Source organism: Erigeron canadensis, chromosome 7 (assembly GCF_010389155.1).
Source record: "Erigeron canadensis isolate Cc75 chromosome 7, C_canadensis_v1, whole genome shotgun sequence".
Lineage (NCBI taxonomy): Eukaryota > Viridiplantae > Streptophyta > Magnoliopsida > Asterales > Asteraceae > Erigeron > Erigeron canadensis.
In genome coordinates, this window is record NC_057767.1 from 445,695 (window position 1) to 465,705 (window position 20,011).

Sequence of the window (20,011 nt, forward strand, 5' to 3'; positions counted from 1 at the left end):
CGTTCTTTTTTCAATGCGCTAACACCTGACCAGGTAATAATTAATATGTTTTAATACGTTTTAAGTTATATTTACTTATTAATCTCTAAGTTATAATATGTTAATATCTTTGAATACTTTTTAATTAATGCAGTTCGAATGGACTCCGTATAACAACTTCATCAACATACTCCTCGCGAGTTGTAAGACTGGGCGAAGCATATGGAGATACATGGGCCCCTTGATTTGTTGGGAGGAAGTGGAGTTCCATCTAGCAGATAGAGTTGCTAGACAGTTCGGCTTGATACAAGCCAATCCTGATAATGATGCTTTGGTGGCCCCAGCACAGCATAAGACCCTCATCAAAATGCGAAAAGCGAGGGTCGATTACTGTGAAGTACATGCCGACTATATCGACCAGTGGAACAACCGGGCGCAGCGGATCCACCAGGGAGACCGAGGGGCCACCTGTGCACCAGGGTATATGCAGTGGTATTTGGAGCGTACCGTCTTAACAGTCGGTAAGCCCGGTCAGCAACAGCCTCCAGGCCAGTACCCTCAATGGGGCGTTACCCAACAGTTTTATGTAAGTGTTTTTTTGTTAAATAAACCTTACTATTATTAAATATTTATTTGTTACTAATATTTAAATGTGCGCAGCAAGACAGTTTGGTACAGGTTGACGAGCGAGCTCGTCAACAACAAGAAGCAAATCCGCAGATAAGTCACTTGTTTGGGGATTTTAGAACAATAACGAGGGAGACATTTTCGTTGACTCAACAGGAAGAACGAATGAATTATTCGTCTCAAAATTGGCAGTTTCCTGAGCCACAGCCATTTGAAATGCCTCCCTCCCAAAGTTATCAAGCTCCTTCAAGTGCTGGTCCTTCTAATTGGGTAGGTGGTCCTTCCAGTTTTAATACCCAAACTGTGTTTAGGCCGACACCCAATTCAGGGTTTCAAAGTTACCAACCCGGTAACCCACAGGCTGGAGCCTCGACTTCAGCAACCCATCAAATGTTCCCGGGTAATTTCTTCATGGGTAGCTTTCAAACCCCGAGTTATTATACCCAAAATGCAGGACCAACTAATCTGTTTGATCTCCCTCCACATCATTTTAATCCTAATTTTTACTACGGAACTGGTCCACCGGTTCGAAACATTTCTCCTTATCCAATGCAAGACTTCTTTCCTTATATTGGTTCTTCTCAACTGCCAGCTACAAATCTGGCAAATGATGAAGGAGAAGAAGAGGAAGACGTGTTCGAACCAAGAAGAAGTAACCGAGAACGTGGCAATCCACCAGGATGTGGAACTGGGGGGCATAGATAAATTATATTTTTCTTGTAATTCTTTGTTAGGTTTGTGTTAATAACTATCTGTATATTTTATAAATAAATATATTTTTTTAATAATATTGTTTAATTGAATTATTCAAAAAAAAAAGCACATTTAACTGAAACCGTAATAAACATAATACATATTTGAAATAAAAGATAAATGGAATACGTAAACTTAAATAAACATAATACATATTTGAAATAAAAGATAAATGGAATACGTAAACTTAAATAAACATAATACATATTTGAAATAAAAGATAAATGGAATACGTAAACTTAAATAAACATAATACATATTTGAAATACTACATAAACTTTTTAACTGAAACCGTCTTCAGCTTCCAATTTGTAAATTGTCGCCAAGTCGATTTTTTTGTTAACCAACTTTAACATTTTCTCAAGTTCAGATGTTATTTCGTCGATACTTGGTAATGCCGTCTCAAGATAATCCTTATGCATTTCTTCACTTATAATCATTCCGCTGCCCTTTTTGCTTATTTCTTTTATTTTCTTCTTATGTTCGAGCTTCCTTTGTTCCATAAGCAGCTTACAGTCATTAATTTTCAAGTAAAGTTCATACCCGTCGCTTATATCTTCTTTACATTGCGCTTTCAATGCATGAAATGTTACCGTAGGAGGTGATGATGGGTCAGATGACGATGAAGAAGCCATAACTTACAAATCGTTATGGGTTTTTAGATGTCGGATATATATGTTACAAATGCTTAAACACCCGAGTTATATATATATATATACTATATTTAGAACCGGGATTTGGAATACCGGTTTCGAAATTGATGCACGCGACCACTGTGGCCAGTCAACAAACTGTAGCCAGTCAACAGACCTGTCACATCACCTGAAGACAACAGGCTTAATCAATGTTGCTTTTTGAATCCGGTTTTTCAAAAACCGGATACTACAAGTTTCTGTCAGGTTGATATGATCGTGAATAGGGGTAATGGGTACTAAGTTCGAAACCGGTATTTCAAAAACCGGTTTCAAAATAAATGAACAAAAAATACAAGGATGATGTAAAAACAAACATAGTTTTTAATGATGGTTAAGATTTTGGCTTATATCCCAATTAAATAGTTTTTTTTCAATTTTTACGTATGTATATATATTTTAATGTTTTTTTAATGTATTGTTATGTTTACTTTGTATTTTAATCAAAACAGATAACCAATTAAAATGTGTTGTTAATGTATTGTTAACGTTATCAATAAAATGTGTTTTTATTTCATGTTGGAACCAATTAAAAACAAATAACCAATTAAAAACAGATTAGGAATTCAGGAAAAAACAAACCTAAATTTTAAATTCATCAATACAAAGAGAAATTTTAATTTCAGGTAAAACAAACCATCAAAACATTTTAATTGAGGTTGAAATTACATGGCATGACATATTCAAATTTCAGGGCATGTCTTCCTGTTATGGCCCAATTGACCGCAAATACCACATCTAGCTTGTTGTCTTGAGGTTGAAGATCTACTCGTAGAACTCTCATCCATCTCATTCCGGTACCGTCTGGTGCGTCTCCTACCCCTTTGGGTGACCAGTTTTTCAGGGTCTCCCTGAATCTGCCAATCTACCGGCGCCCAGTAATTCACCTCTCGAAGGGGAGAAAGTGCAGCATTATACTGATTTATCCATGTCCTAGTTGTGTACCTTTTACTTGGAAGATTAGCAGCTCTCTCTTGTCTATACCCGCAAACAGCAATGGCATGAGAACATGGAAACCTTTGATGCTGCCAAGCTCCACAAGAGCATTTTTTCCTATTCTCCCCCATGACAACATTGTATGTGTACTTGCCTTCTGCATTTCTTTGGTTTGTTCTGACCGTGTAATTACCTGTTTGTTCATCAAACACTTCCACTCTATGGCTTGTTGACGCTCGTTCACGCATCTGATAAACCTGCCACATTTTGCGAGCTAGTGGTGGGTTCCAGCTACTTGCCTTCCGATATTGGCTGACAAAATGGTCTCTTGTCCAAGTAAAAGTGCTCTCAATTAAAGCTCTAATAGGTAGCATTCGAGCCTTACCAAGGATATTGTTTTGGCACTCGGAAATGTTTGTCGTTAAGTTACCCCAACGACGAAGCGCCGAGTCGTGCCTTAGAGTCCACTTGTCCAAACCAATGTTCCTCAAATACGGCCAAACAGCATCATCTTCACCTTTGATTGTGTTTATCGCCCAAGTATACTTGGATGATTGGGAGGTGGAACCGATAACCCAAGCCAGATTCTTGATTCTCCTGTTCTTGAAGTGCGAGTTGACGTTGCTACAAATGTGCCTCAAACAATACCGATGATGCCACCCATCAATTTGGCTCACTGCATTAAGAATGCCTTGGTGACGGTCTGAAATGATACACAAATCTCCTTGCCTCTGCGACCCGACATGCTCTTCAAAGAGATTTAGAAACCATCCCCAACTTTCATTAGACTCTTCATCAACCAAGCCATAAGCGACCGGCAATAGTTGTCCATTGGCGTTCTTTGTCACTACAGTTAGCAACTTACCTTTGTAGCTGCCTTTCAAATGAGTGTCATCGACAAAGATCACCGGAATACAACGTTGGAATGCCCTAATTGCCGGTCCAAATGCCCAAAATACATACTTGAATGTATGTATATGGCTTGAACTGGTTGGAGAATGGAGCCATTCCACAACAGTGTCTGGGTTAGCACGTTGTAATTCAGCAACATACTTGGGCAGTGCATCAAAGTTACTCGGCCAAGTTCCATACAACCTTTCAATTGCCAACCTTCTTGCATTCCACGCCTTGGCGTAGCTCACATCAACATTGAACGTTGTTTTTACTTGGGCCTGGATCTGTCTAACTTTTAAAGTTAAATCCTCCCGCACTTGTGACAAAATTTCAGAAGCAATCATACTTGTTGTCATACAACGATTGTTATTAGATATCACTTCTCCATAACAATTGTGACTCTCCACCCACTTTGTGATCTGAAACAATCCTAATCTGTTTTTGTTAGATCCAGCTACAAGCCACCTACACGGGACCCGGTCCAAAACACCACGATAATTCTTCCCCCTGGTCATGCACTGTGCTTTCCAAAACGCTGGCCTTGTATTCATAACAATAAGTTCCCTGTTTTCTCTTATGTTCCAAAGCCTAACAGCGTGTATAAGCTCCGCCTTGCTCTGAAAAAACATTCCTTTTTCTATCCGCGACCAAAGTTTCACATCTTCTTGAACTTCATTGAATGGCACTAGACGATCTTCATTATCATCTTCAAGATTAACAAGTTCTTCATGCTCCAAAGGACCTTGTGCATGAGCCCCTTCTTCTTCTTCATCTCCAGATACATCCCCATCAACGCTATATGCGTCGATGGTATCACCACTTGTATAAGGTGCCTCGTCGCTTGATCCACCAACCATTGGGTCAATTTCATGATCTTGAACATGTTCATCGTCTTCATCGTCATTGTCTTCATCATCGTCATTGTCTTCATCATCGTCATTGTCATTGCCTGCATCATCTTCGTTATCTTCTGGTTCGTTACTTCCTTGGAAATAACATTGGCTTTGATTCAAGCTTAACAACTGGTTTGTAAAAGTAGGCTCGAACATCACTTCAAATTGCGCTTTACCGAGATGATAAATCATTGCCAAAGTATTATCATCCGTAATTAAGTTCCTAAAAGGAACACCCTTAAATTCATACCACAAATATAATTACAGTTTAAACTGTTATTTTGAAACACCAAAACAACTGTAAATTATATCACAGATTTGTGAATAAGTCATCATGTGGAAAATGGGAAAACTTCTTCTTTTCGATGGATCTGTATTTTGAAGGATTCCATTTATGAATGATACTTGATCATCCCATACTAACTGAACTACAATGGGTTTGAATGATGAAGAAGAAGCCATTTGTTTTGAAAGTGTTTGAAATGTTATCTGAAAATGTTTGTTTTTTTTTTAAAGTGTTTGAAATGTTATCTGAAAATGTTTGTTAATGTTGTCTGAAGAAGCCATCACATACTATATATATACAACAAAAATCTAATTAAGTTAACCTAGCATATTAGGGTTTCACCACGACATGACACGTATTAGGGTTTCATCGAAACCGGTTTTTCAAATACCGGTTTCGAGAAACGTGCATTTGACCATTGTACTACCGTACCACTATTCACTCTGTCTGCTCTGTCTTGCCACTGTTCACTCTGTCTCTCTTGTCACATCACGTTTGAGTCCGGTATTTGAAATACCGGATTCAATATTCCTTTTTGAAACCGGTATTTCAAATACCGGATTTGACCGGGAATTTTGAATCCGGTATTTCAAATACCGGATTTGACCGGGAATTTTGAATCCGGTATTTCAAATACCGGTTTGACTTGTTTGATAAATTTTTTTTTTCCAAAACTTATTTGACAAAACACCCTTGAAATAAGTCCGTTTCGAAAAAATTTTTGAAATTTGTAATCAGCAGACAAGGTTGTAGAAATTTTTTTTGAAATTTGGACCTAGTTGTAGTCAGTTTGAGATGGAAAACGTATGTGGAAAGCCTTGAGTTGTTAGAGAGAGGTACTAGTTATGGGGAAACCATCTGCTCTTGGATTGAAAAGAAGAATCATAAAAGAAAAGATCTCAAGGACCGACTGTGGTCATTGTTTGGTATCAATTCATAACAAAATGATTATGTAAGCAGATAATCACTTGTAACATAACAAAATTCCAGAACAAGGGTGCGTCAAACTAATTTAAAAAAGCAGCGACAAAGCCTAGCAGGTGTTTATCTGTCTGTTTGCTGTATTGTTATTATCTTCATGTTTTTTCATAAAAAACATATATCATGGAATGTCTATTAATTTTCTATGCAGGTGCTGGTTCTTCTTGGGCAGCTAGTGTTCGCCGAAGCAACAGGATTAAAAGGAAACCGTTGGAAACTTGGAAGGGAGAAAGATTTGTGTACGGTCGAATCCATAACAGTTTGTGCTTCTATACTTGAATTTTTTTGTTGGGTGCACTAAGAATTGCTCATTTCATTGCCAGAGTAAGAGATGTTTTGAATTTAGACATTAAATTTGTTAGAATTTTTACAAGGTGAAACATATTATATATGTTCTTACCTTAAATGCTTGATTTGATATTTTATTATATTTAGCGCTTGAACAAGTTGATGATTTATCAATAGGTGGAAAAATGGGCAGGGTTGGACAGGCTTCGTTATTGGACAAAATGGGTGCTTCTAGTAGGCCATAGGCCGCCTTGAAATGGGTTGGGCTGGGTTGTTTTTCAAGAAAAAGTTTCATAGAAAAGTTGAAAAGCGTAAAATTTTCTCAGAGAACTTGAAAACCAGGAAAACTCATTTTTGTATTTAACTATTACTAGAGGGGTGCCTGTGCGTTGCAGCGGTATCTCTGAAAAAAATGGTGGATAAATGTGGCAGCTTTGTTGTGTGAATTCATGGATAAAACATGAGGTTGTATAAGGTAGAAATACACATGCAATGTGGCTAATAATCTTAATCGATTGTAATAGTTAAACCGAAATCATTGTCCTCAACATTAACCAACACTTGTCAATCCAATGTTTCAAAGATTAAAAATAATACTTTCTAACGCTTTCTTGAGAAATTGACCTTCTGTAAAATGAAATTTACAACTAACATACCCACCATTTGTCGATGCGACTGATGTTAACAACAATTTGACAAAGTTTAACTTGGGAGATAAATGCATTAGCATTTAAATATATTGCTACAAATATGGGATGGATATGCAAATGAGTAGTAGTTAAGTAACGTTTGGCAAGATGGAGATCCAAAATCCTTGGCCATGCTCACACATGTATCCCAAGTTAAACTTTTTGCGAGCGTGACTTTGAGAGCATATAAGCATCAGCTACACGGTCATAGTCTTGCTCATTACCCTGTATATTGAAATAATAAAAGTTAAAAACAATATGTCCGTGGTTTGATCATTACCTTGTACATAATTACTTGATTGCGTCGGTGGTAACATGAAATGGATCTAGTCCAGCAGCCACAAAAACCAAGATATAAGTCCTTTCAAAATGTTTCACACTGGGATGTCCTACCTAAAGATTACTACAAAACCATCAAATTCAAGTATTCGTTATGAATTAAAAAGAAACTTAAATGAAAAAAGAAAGAGTTTACTCTTTGAGTTTTTTATGCTATCGAAAGGTGAGATCCTGCTTGAGCAGTTGCAACATTAGATAATACAGACGATTATATTAAACCTTATCTTTTGCAGAAAACTATGTTAATGGATATATAGATCTCATTGATATTAGCAAGTCCTTGTGTTGAATTCTAATGTAGTTACTTACCAATTAGAGAGAAGAACAATGGGCAATCAAAAGAGACAGCAGAGAGCAATACCTTTAATATATATATATAGATATAGATATAGTATTTGTCATTCCTGAAACAAAACCACCATTGATTTAAAGTATTCATCACTTAAATGGTTCATCCTTTCCGTCTACCTATTTTATCCCTCTATTACTCCTACAAATTCCGTTCAACAAAATAAAAAACGATAGCTTAGGCCTAAGATATAGACAAATAATTCATAGTAATATCTACGATGTCTCAACTAAAACTAACTTTAATGAAGATTCAATGGCTATACTGTCGGAGCTTGTGGTACATTAAACTTGAGACCTTTAAATTCTTTTATATATGACTTGAGTCCATCACTAAAAGTAAATAACTTATGTAGCAGTGATTCATCTGACCTTCACAACATATCAACACATGTAGCTATAAGCATATATGATACAAAATACCTTAAGTGATTGACAACTTCTTTTAACAAACTTCAATTCACCCCAACGAAGAAGAAAAAAGAAGCTATTAAGACAATGGTTTCAGCAAGAAATTTAAATGACATCGTTAATCATAAATATAATTATCAAGAATTGCAACTTAAAAAATAATAGTTATACAAGAATTGCAATTTAAAGGAATAATAGCGGTGTCCTATAAAAAAAAATATCAAGAATTTTGAATCAAAATTGCAACTTGAATGGAAAATCTAATAACCTCCATGAGTTATGTAATTCCTGTTTATCAACCAGTTGTTGGAAAACATATTGATGTACCTGCATATAAATTTTCAAGATAACAGAAGAAAAAAAGAGAGCAGTAGTCGAATAGGGTTACCCTTCCATGAGAGGCCTCTTCGTTTACATACCACCACAACCGGAAGCCAAACCGCATCTGCAATCAAACATAACCCAATAGCTAAAGGGCATATAATTTACATTTTAAGCAAAATAAATCCTATTTTTTTTTTATAGTTGACTGATAATAGACATTAAATCAAGAAAAATATAATTAAAAAGAAAGTATGTCATTTTTAAGGCTTTCGTAAAAGTAATACTGAATTATTTGACGCTAATGAGTATGTCACATATAGAAGATATTCGAATATCAAATCTCGGTTTTTTAATAACAACTGAAGTTACGTCCAATGCAACTTTGGTTTACGAACACAAAACGTGAAACTCATTGTATTTTGTGAATGCCAAAACTCAGCAGCCTGAGAACCACGTTCAATATAAAACATGTTAAAATACAACTTTTTTACCTTGGCTACCTATAACTTAAACAATAGCTATGCTAAATAACAATTTTTTTCACCTCAGCTTCCAGAATGCAAATTTGATCATAAATTACTAAACCTTTGTTGATGGTGATGAATTCGGCGACGGTGGTTGGTGGCGAATTGACAATCAATCCATTAAATAAAAAACCAAACTCTATCAAAAAAAAAATCAACCCAAACTCTATCACAAATCTGCAAAAAAAATAATAATAATAACAATAATCAAAACATTAAATAAAAAACCCTTTTGAATCCGGTGATGGTCGACTAAGAAAAAAACAGAATCAACCTTTTGTTGCGGTGGAAAGAATCCGGCATCGGTGATGATGATGATGATGATGATGATGAATCCGGCGTGAATCTGGCGAGAGAGAGGGGGCGCGATAGGGGTTGGGGAAGAAGATCGGCCGACTCTTTTTTTTTGTGTGGGTTTGTGTGTTTAGATCCGGCTTGTGTGTTTTGTGGGTTTATTTGTGATAAGGGTATTTTCGGTAGATAGTTAAGGAGGGGTAAAATATAAAGGAAAAAAGAGGGTATTATGGGAATGAAAAATGTTGCTTAATTTCTTAAACCCAATACCCTTTATAAGGGTTTATAGATAACAAGATTTCAGAAACGGAATGCTGCTTGCTTATATTTCCCAAGGTTAAAGCTCAAAGAACTGAACATATTTTAAATAGTTTCAGTGGTTTCTAGCAATAAAAACGCATTTCATGTTCGTGAATATAGAAATTAACAAAGTTTTTCTGCAGTTAAACACATCCGTTGGGGATTGAAAAAATGGCTTGATCTTAATTCTTTAAGTAAAATCTGTGAAAATTTTGCAGGTCTGCCAACAATTATTGGCATCAAATATCTCTCTCCAGGAAAATCCACTTTTAAGGCTGAATCTTTTGTTTCGGAGAAGTACAGAGACCTTGTTGAGTGGGCCGCTTTGCATTAACAATCTATTTTAAGCTCCATTTCTGTTTTTCCCTGTCTCACAGCTAAGCAGAAACATTCTCAAAGTCTTTGTGTATCACATTCTAAAATGGGAGTATGATATATCTTCACCCTTCTTGAGTGAAAACAGAACCCATAGGTCAGCATGGGTTATGCTTTAGTGTTTAATCATTGAAAGGTTACTGTAAGCATATGTTGAGTTTGTACGGCACCAAGACTCCAGGGTATATTATTCAGTTGTAATTGTTTTAATTATGTTGAAGATTCATCAAATCTCATTACGTATAACTTGCAACGGATCTAGACATTATTAGTGTATGCATATCATTTATGATACGATGACGACCACATGACCAAGACAAAGTTAGCCATCTTTGTTAATGAACCACTTTGATGTCTACTTCAATATTACTCCTGTGTATTTTGTTTCTAGGCAGATAGAATCTTGGTATAGAGATTTTGAGGATATGCTAAACGAAAAGTAGTTTAATCAATGTGTGGGCATTGCCGGCTAACATTGTATCCCAATATGCCAGTCATGTTTACATCGTGTGAGTGATCAGAAACATGTTCAAGATTGATCTTTATATATCAATATTCTTTTTAGTAGATGTTTTAGGCGGTACAAAACTAGCCTTGATCCCACAATAACTGAAAATTTGAAGACGGAACAAAGATTGACTGCCGCTTATTGGTTTGATCTAGGGCACCATTTTGGTTCCATACAGGGAAATAAACAAGGATTAAACTTTGGTTAACCATTTTAGAACCTTTTTTTGGTTTAAACTTTTAACCAATAACTTGTACCACATCGGCACATCCTTTTTAACATCTAGATTACTTGTACATTTGACGATTTGTCCAAACATATACTTCTAGATTTAAATATGCCAGGGGAGCACATAAAGACCCCTTGGTTCTGGGATACGGATCACAATCACAGGTGGAAAGAAACCCAAGATTGATTGCCCATACATGACATGTCATGGAGACAACAAACACGATATATTCAACCCACAAGAAAAACCAACACTGATTCTATGTTCAAGATAGATTAATAAGAGATAAGAGATAATCAAGACATGCCATTATCCCCAAATGTCGAAAAGATAATAGGGTGGATATCACTAATAGGTTGGAAGCAACTAAAACTGCAAAATGAGATACTAAAACAGAACAAATAATGTTTTCAACTAAACTTTACACTTAGTACAGTTGCTACATTCCCCATTCTTTTTTTAATTTCCAGAAGCTGTCCTTAACTTTCGGAGAATAAGTGTTCGAGATATCAACCTGAAAATTAAAAAGAATCATTATCACATTATTTTTAGGCCTCAGTGATGAACAGGCAGAATCAGGTTGTATTTCATCTTTAATGGGTCAAAAACGAAAAGAAAAATAACCTTAACAAAAAATGGGTTGGAAATCACCCGGATTTGTTTGTAGTACATAGAGAACCCTCATAAACCATTTCTTCAAAAATAAGAGTATAAGACTGGTTGGGATAAGTTTAATAAACACTCTAGTAAGATTTGGCACATTAATTGCTCCATAAAAACACTTAGCTATACAAGCAGAAATGATAAATTAGTGCTTGTCAAACTGCTTCAACCCATAACTGTTTTAGTTGGTTACTTAACCAGCCCAACCTGCTTCTTTTTTTACTTCTCGTCCTGAAATATCTGTAGGTTTGGTACACAGTCAATAAGGTGCATGAGCAGACATTCCAGAATCCAGACACGTACCTGAAAGAGTAGATAGTATGGTTATTGAAACGAATTTGTCATTAATCTATCAACCATATATCATAAGAAATACTGTATAAAGGGATTCAATAATTCGCCAAATAATATAGATTGGGGATTTGATTTTCCATGACTACATATGTATATATGTTCAATATCTACATTTCAACAAGCCTTGTGCATGACATGACGAGAAGTCCAGTTTCAAATTCAACAGATTTTGATTCCAAAATTTTTTACCCAAGAAAACTGAACCCGTACTCAGCAGATGACAGATACTTGCAACTATGTATGCCATATAGCCATCAACTGCCTTGCCCAGAGGTGGCAAATTTGATCCATTTACTTATGATGGGTCAACTGGGTAGTGTTAGTCTTAAACGGGACCTCTACCCATCTTGAATACTACTAAAAATGATCTGTTTCAACCTGAATACATTTTGATCCATAACCCAACCCAACATCATGCCACCTGTAGCTTGCACTAACATAATTTTAATAAAGAGCACATGAAATAGGCCATGAAGCTTGTAAGTATTTTAAACAGTTACCTTCGATAAAATGCGAATACTATAGCTGCCCAAAGTGTTCCGGATATCAATTGGAGATCACAAAGAACCAGGGGCTTGCAGTGTCAATGTACCACTCAGAACTTCAAAACACGAGACTCATCCGCCAGTTGGGTGTTGATATTTATCAGCTGATTCAAATATCTTTGACCATTATAATGCTTCACATGTCAAACTTCATTTCAGTATACCTGCAGAGAAAACAAAAATAGCTAAAAAAATTATTTTAGGTATACAGGTAAACAAAGGACAAGCTGATATATAACTTGGAAGTTTCAATTCAAGACAACACCTGAGATTAGGTATCTCAGAAATAGGGATGCTCATCAGAACAAAACCGAAGCAAGGAAGTTAAGGATAACGTATCCAATAATCAAACTGGCCTATATCAGTTTGGTATCTACCTGGTCAGGTTTATAATTAGCTTTATTTGGGTAGAAGGGGATCACCCCGGAAATACAGTTCAGCAATAAATAACACTGATACAAGTTTGAAAATAAATAAATCTAGAGAAATGAGATGGATTAGTTCGGTTCCGAGCGGAATAAAACAAAAAACGAATATATCGGCTAGTAGAATGGTCCGGTCAAGGTTCATTTCTTCAATTTTGTTGACTCACACCAATATTTACACGCGGCTATTCAATACTAAGGACTCAGAAGTGAACTTGCCTGCGAGCTCTATTTTGCCTAGGCCCAAAGTCTTCATTTACAAGCTCTGAAATAACAAAGATAAATATCAGTATTACCACAAGGTTAAGCTAAAAAGCAAACAGATGCAAGCATACAAGTTCAGATTATTTGTTGACAGAACAATTAAACAAAACAATTGTCGTTTAAATTGGCTAGTCGAATCACAATTTTCATTGAGATGATAAAATTTGCCGTACCATGTTACTTCTCATCAGATTATTCCTCATGCCACTTATGACAAAGTTAATGACTACTGAACAGAGGTGTTACATGGATCAGGTGGGTTGGGTGAGGGTTCAAACAGATAACTTTTTTGTGGGGCTGGGTAGGTCAAGATCACCAGCAAATAAAATTGTATCATTTTATTTTCAATCTTGAAAAAGAAAAAAGAAGAAAAGAATGTGCCGAATATGATTACAAACACTATATTGTTAACTAGTTAACTACGATTATTCCAAACATGTATAAATGCTTTAGTAGGTTTCATGCATCTAAATATCTAATTACACCCCAAATGAACATTAACCCGTTCATCATGTTTCTTCATTATTTAATCTTTCAGGTTTCAGTATAACCCTTTTGACATGTTGAAGATAGAACATAACACTTAACTAACGTCTTTTAAAGTTTTATTTTGTTTGCTTTCCAGCTTCTTTCTTTAATTACATTTTTAAGTTTTATTTTGTCTGCTTTCCAGCTTCTTTCTTTTATTACATTTTTAAGTTTTATTTTGTCTGCTTTCCAGCTTCTTTCTTTTTATTACATAAATTACCTTCCTGCAAAGAAATAGAATGAATACATATTTGCTTTGTTGGTTCTCTACTTCTCCATAAAACATGAGTTAACAAGATCGGAACATTCAAATAACTCAGATACCAAATATGTTTAAATGCCAACGAGTTATCAGAAATCAATTCTCAATAGCCAGAAACAGGACTTACGAGATCGCTGAGAAGGATTCAAGTTGTTGGTAAGATCATATAAATTATTGTCTCTGCTGCAACGAAAGCCAAAAAAAAATGATTAAAATTTGAATCAACAAATTGAAGAAAAAAAAAACAGAAAGGATTAATGTAATTCAACGAACATATAAGATCCATGTACAATACTGACCTTGCAGCAGATTGCAAAAAAGACGTGTGCCCAAATGTCTGAGCACGATAAGCATCATCCATAGTGGCATATGGTGAACGATATGCTGCATCAAGGGATCCACTTGCACCTAGGGTTCTAGCAGCACCAGCCAAAAGAGGTAACCTAAAGGGCATAGATATAAGTAACACTCAGCATTTGACTGACCACATGCATTGCAACTGTATAGCACATTAGTTTGTGAGTTTGGATGCTTTTAAAAGAATATAGAAAACTAGATTTCGTGAGATTAAACGCGGCAATTGCCCTCTTTAAAAGAATAACAAAACTACCCTCATGATTACCGAAGCTCGTTGCCCTTCCCCTAAACCATATACAGTTTCTTGTTCCCTAAGTATTGAATTTCGGTGGGATTTCGGTTACGGTCCTCTACAATTTCGGTCCCAGAATTTTCTGTGATGGTTTCCGAAATCCCACCTATTGTGGTGGGAACTTCGGTCCAAATTTCGGTGGGATTTCAGATATCACATTTTTTTAATTATTTATTGGTCCAAACTTAAACACAACATAATAAACACTAATTTTTGCAAATATTATAAATTATAACTAATCTATCAAATATTGACACTTCTAAGCTTGAATTTAGATAAGTATTAAGCATTAACTATTATATATTTCACACTTCTGACAACTATGTATATTATTAAAATTTCCGAAATCCCACCGAGATAACCAATATTTCAAATATCGGTCCTTGACCAAAACCCACAACATTCAGTCCTTAACTACATAGCTTGTTCCTGATTTGGTTTAAAACTATAAAGAATGTGTAATAATACTACAATAATCTTAAATTCTTCTTAAAGAAAGCAATTTAGAAGGTTCATGCTTTTGGCACATTTGGGATGCTTTCAAACCCAATTGACATCCTCGATCTGCCCCCTTATAACTCAAAGTTTTTAGCTTAACACATTTGACCCGTTAGAGGTAACATTCGCATGACCATTTTGATCCTTTTGTGTATATATATGCAGCCGAAGTTAGCACCTCTTTGGCTCTTTCATTAATCCACGCTCAAGAGCAGCCTATTTCCGAGTCAAATCTCTTTCAACAAGACACACACAAAAGAATTCCATTAACTTCCAGCATCTTGCCTTACAGCATGGCACGCTTTCCATCTTCTTATTAACTAAAATATTAGTAAAATGATGATTATGCCATATTTAAATTGTTGTCTCTGTTATTCAAGTGAGTTCATATTTGACTTTACTATTGCAACTTGTAATTCATTAAACCTACTTTCATATTAGCAAAATCCATGATCTTATATAAAAGATGAACAAAGACGCTACGGAAAAAAACATATAAAAGAGACACCAAAAACCTTGAGCGCCAATAAACTCTTTTAACAAATGGCTAAGCATAAAAAACAGTTATTTGAAGAGTATAGTGAATACCATGTCATCTCTGAGTTTCCCATCCCATCAGGTTGACCAACATAGCCAGGGAAGGCCATGCAACCAGCAGGAGCTCCACCACCAGGATGTTGACCTGCAAATTGCATAACTGCACACCAATACACACGGAAAAGATTGAGATTTTGAGGCATTCATTAAGATGTCTTATTCAAATCTTGTTAAAAGGTGCATGAATCTGATGTATAGAAATGGGTCCAAGCCGACAAACCAAGTACTATTCCGGGTCAGACCCAGACGTTACCCACTTCACATAATTGTTAAAAGAAAGACTAATTGGGTAACCAATTCACCATATAGTAGAAAGTATTGAAAAATTACAACAAAAAATGGAGTATTTCATTTCCATGAGAATTTCTCAATAAGGAAATTGTTCCTGAAGGGGCCTTCATGTTATGATCATTCCATTTCTTGGGTTTTCAAGTTTATAGAAAGCTGGTTCTTAATTCGGGTTTGGTATATCTTTAAATGTCAGGTTTCAGTTCGAACGTAACCTTAATGTTCTTTAAAATTGAAACAACTATGCTTGTGTTCATACTTTTGTAATTATAAAACCCCACGTTTGTATTTGGTCCGTTTTCAGACCGCGCCAGTTCTAAACCAAAACCAAACCAGACATAATCTTATATTCATTCGGGTCCATAACTTTTAACTTTCTGATAACCGGGCTCCTTCCAAAGTACACCCCTAGAGAGTTGGATTAAAAAAATAGTTTACCTGGTAAAAATCTTGACGTTTCAGTGGAATTTTTATCACCATCATTACCACCAATGTTCCCACCATAAGAAAACAAACCTATTCCATTCCCCTGAACACCACTTTTCTCTTTTCCAACATATGACATCTTGGCATTGTTTGATTGCAAAGAAGATGAAAGTGGTTTAGATCCGAGAAAGTGTGTGGGACCTGAAACTTGTGGTTGGGATGATAGTTTCGGTGAAGGAACCCTATTTGCTTGGTGATGAGGTGGCACTGGTTGATAGACCCATTGACCTGACAGAGTTTGACCAGCTTTACCTCTTCCCTTACTAAACTGCTTCACAGGATTTGAATCGCTTATATAAAGTTTTTCCATGCCTAAAGGATCAGAAACACTTTTTCTTTGAATATTGCTGGATTGAGAAACATGTCCAGCTTGAGCATTTCTTTTTTGTGTCGACTTAGTTCCTTGATTGGGAGAACCAGAAGGAAAAAATGGCGGAGAAGCATAATTCAAGCTTGATGCAAATAAATTTTTTCTAGATAAAATTTGCGAAGATCCTGAATTAGATGTGACCGTGGATGCTCTTCCTACATGTACATCTTTCTCCAGAGACTTCAAGGGTCTAAAAAATTTGGAAGTAGTATCAAAAAACTGAAGAACGCATACAATAAGAAATTATTTGAAACACAAAGCCATCTATTTATGACTCGATTTAAACAAATATAAGTACAATAACCAGAATGGGCAAGAGATTAGTACTTTATGGCATTTACCCATTGTTTCAAACGAGTACCGAAAACTTATATGAATAAATAATACAGATTAGAAAACAATAAGAACTCACTAAAGCAAAAAGAAAAAAAAAAAAAGAAATCCAATATGAACATTTATTTTTTCAAGTAATTTATAATACTTGTATAATAAAAGCTTTAATAGTTTCTAAATAATATGATTTACTCAGGATTTAACCAACTTCCGTAGCAGATTTACATTTCATCTAAACAAAATATGGAATAAAAATCATTTAATCGGAAGTAATCACATCCATTCTATTGGACAAATCAAACAACTTATTTGTCATTCTAATGGAATGGACCATTCCATTCATTCTCTAATTCCAGGATACGATACACTACAAAAAAAGTTTTCACGCACCTTCCGTCATATGCAGGAGCCTCAATGCTATTCTTGGTAACAGGTTGATACATTCTAGGACCTGCCCTCACAAATTTGCGTTCGTTATTCTGATAGCTATTGACTTGTGGTTTACGCCTATTTCCATATGAATGTTTAATATATTGCCCTTGGATTCCACCCCGACCTCGATTACGCCCCCCAGACATCATCCTACCCTGATAATAGCATAATGGTTAGAAAAATAACGTAATAAACACAGAAAACTAGAGATGGAAGAGGTAAATGCTCCAGGTTGATCATTTTCAAGTATTTTTTTTTTGAATATAAAATCTAAATTTTAGAAGTTTCTCATAGTTCTGGCGTGGTTATCTTCTTTCAAATGGTTGTTTATATGTTAGGGCGGTTCATTTCAAGTTAATTCATTCTCATATATCCCACTAATGATTTCCAACTTTTAGGTTTAATATTACTCGTATTAATTTATTAGTTATCGCCATAGTATTATATAAGAAAAAATCACCATGTTATAAGGTCTTTCTTGCATATTCATTTCCTCAAATTTGTCGTGTCCCCATTTTTTGTCATCTCTTGACTCCCATGACTTCTTTCCACCAAGAGTTCGCCTAAACAGAAAATTAACCAAAGCGTTAGCAATTTAGCATGCAGAGAGCGGGGTTTCTCAACAACACCTTTGCTGCCATGAATGATTGAAAATAGAGAAAATACAAGATGGGTCAGGCAGGTAGCATAACAGGTCATTAGGGATAACTTTTCTTCATGTCAGCAGAGCTTCCTAACTAGCCAAACGTAACAGTGAGTTGGGTTCTGTGACACTTCACTCTTATTCTGACGCTAAAAGCCTAAGCCATCAATTGTAACACTCTATAACAGTATAATCAGTTATTCAACTAGTAGCAGTAAAGCCTGCCTAGAACTTGAGAATAAGAATACCTAGAAGGACTTGATAAGCACATACCATGAATTGTTATAGAGTCAATACACTTGCACTTTTTTGGTATTTAAACTTTATAGCCACAACTTAACCACAAACAGAGGTAAGGTTTAGGTTTAGCATTTTGGCCAAACCACATTTGACGTTAAGTTCAAGGTTTTCCAATTTAGGACTAACCTAAGCAAAAACAACTCTACACACCAAAAGACCCATTGTAAACAGGGCTATACCTAATCATGTCCTTACACTATTAAGGCTCTACAACACTATCCTGTACAAGTTACAACTATTCACGTCCATTCTAGATTTACCAAAGATCCATATGGTAGCCTAGTCATCAAGCGCCATGATTTCATCATCACAAGTTCGAACCTCCGTAGGTGTCTAGGGGTGCCCAACGAAAAGGTTTGGACTTCAGAAATAGTCACCGAAATGCAACACTCTTAATTCAACCACTAACTAAGATATATCTAGATTTAACTTTAAGTCAGTCAATATTATACTAATCTAACACTCTCAAAACAACTTTGAAACCATTCATTCATATCAAACTAAATTACAAAACACAATTCACCACAAAAATATGTATGTGTGTGTATGTATTATATACCTGTCTTTACCGCCACCACTACTATCACGAAACCGATCATCGTGCATATAAAACGCACCACCAGTCGGCACCAGTAACGCCTCGTCCTCCTTATTTTCCTCTCCCTCATTTCTAACAACATTTTCACCAACTTTTTCATCCATAATTACACTTATAACATCATCATCACCTAAAATCTCTTCAACAATTTCATCTTCATATTCAGCTGCGGCACCTTGTTCGTCCGAATCACCGGAATCCGAAACCCTAGAATCGATTGGCCTCGAATTCTCGTCGTCTTCTTCGTCGTCACTCGCAACGATTCTTCGCCGCATCGGTTGCTCCGGTTCGCTTTCGTAATCATCGTCTTCAACATCTTCTTGTTTAGGAAGCTTCTCCATACCAGTTATTAGTAATTAATAAACCCTAGCAATTGTAAAACCGTAACTAACTAACTTATATATATTATATTATATGTATATTATTTAAGAATGAGTGAGAGTAAATTTGGAGTAAGGTTTTGTAAGAATTTTTTATTGAGAATTGAAGTTTGTGGAGATTTTGCAGGAAGTGTGTGTATAGATATACGGTTAGTGTATGTATAGGTGGGAAAATTAGAGAGCCAAATATATCTTTAAATAAAAAATGAGAAATTAATATATGTCCCGGTGTTTATGGATAAGTTCATTTTATCCTCTACCCCAATTAGTCTATAACTAGGTTTTTTTTCCCGGGAGGACATTACGTAACACGTAAATATATGGAAAATTATATAAAGTGAGATTTTTGTGGTAAAAGTTAAAAGGTGAAAAGTGATATGATAAAAAGTAAAGAAAAATAAAACGTTGGTGGCTGAAGTTGAAAAAAAAAAGTATAAAAATTAAATAGAACAAAACTTTGTGTGAAAAGTAGAAGAAATAAAAGTGATGTGGCAAAAAGTAGAATGACGAAAAATTCGTAAATTTATGTGATAAAAAGTAAAGAGAATGAAACTTTCGTGACAAAAGTTAGAAAAACAAATGTATAAAAAGTAAATGGGGAAATAACACAAATATTTCGTGCAAGAAATAGAAGAAATAAAAGTTATGTGACAAAAAGTAAAAGTTTAAAAGTTTTTGTGATAAAAAGTAAAAAAAATGAAGTTTCGTGGCAGAAATTAGAAAAAA

At 35.4% G+C, this 20,011-nt stretch overlaps 2 protein-coding genes across 4 annotated transcripts; both read right to left on the reverse strand.

Annotated features, from left to right (window-relative positions):
• Positions 1 to 2,734: 2,734 nt before the first annotated feature.
• On the reverse strand, positions 2,735 to 4,966 carry LOC122607072. Its single transcript, XM_043779990.1, has one exon. It carries the CDS (start codon positions 4,964 to 4,966, stop codon positions 2,735 to 2,737), a length of 2,232 nt encoding a protein of 743 aa, XP_043635925.1.
• Positions 4,967 to 10,924: 5,958 nt separating this feature from the next.
• Positions 10,925 to 19,444, reverse strand: LOC122608665 (protein MLN51 homolog). 3 transcript variants are annotated; one of them, XM_043781757.1, is made up of 11 exons: positions 18,867 to 19,444; positions 17,825 to 17,927; positions 17,323 to 17,519; positions 16,182 to 16,789; positions 15,447 to 15,555; positions 14,011 to 14,154; positions 13,839 to 13,891; positions 12,877 to 12,922; positions 12,188 to 12,396; positions 11,541 to 11,636; positions 10,925 to 11,184 (listed from the first exon to the last, which is right to left on the reverse strand). In XM_043781757.1, exons 1-9 carry the CDS (start codon positions 19,244 to 19,246, stop codon positions 12,369 to 12,371), a joined length of 1,668 nt encoding a protein of 555 aa, XP_043637692.1. In that variant the 5' UTR covers positions 19,247 to 19,444; the 3' UTR covers positions 10,925 to 11,184; positions 11,541 to 11,636; positions 12,188 to 12,368. The 3 variants fall into 3 exon arrangements, with proteins under 3 accessions (XP_043637692.1, XP_043637690.1, XP_043637691.1); XM_043781755.1 differs by having other exon boundaries at positions 13,839 to 13,894; XM_043781756.1 differs by lacking the exon at positions 11,541 to 11,636 and having other exon boundaries at positions 13,839 to 13,894.
• Between the last annotated feature and the right edge of the window lie 567 nt (positions 19,445 to 20,011).

What these genes read in the sequence shown, in the direction of transcription:
- LOC122608665 (XM_043781756.1), bottom strand. Translation starts at nt 19,246, where the DNA reads ATGGAGAAGCTTCCTAAACAAGAAGATGTTGAAGACGATGATTACGAA. An exon ending in AGTGGTGGCGGTAAAGACAG is followed by an intron (nt 17,928 to 18,866) that starts GTATATAATACA and finishes TTTTCTGTTTAG; the next exon opens with GCGAACTCTTGGTGGAAAGA. An exon ending in GAATCCTTCTCAGCGATCTC is followed by an intron (nt 12,923 to 13,838) that starts GTAAGTCCTGTT and finishes TTGTTATTTCAG; the next exon opens with AGCTTGTAAATGAAGACTTT.
- LOC122607072 (XM_043779990.1), bottom strand. Translation starts at nt 4,966, where the DNA reads ATGATTTATCATCTCGGTAAAGCGCAATTTGAAGTGATGTTCGAGCCT.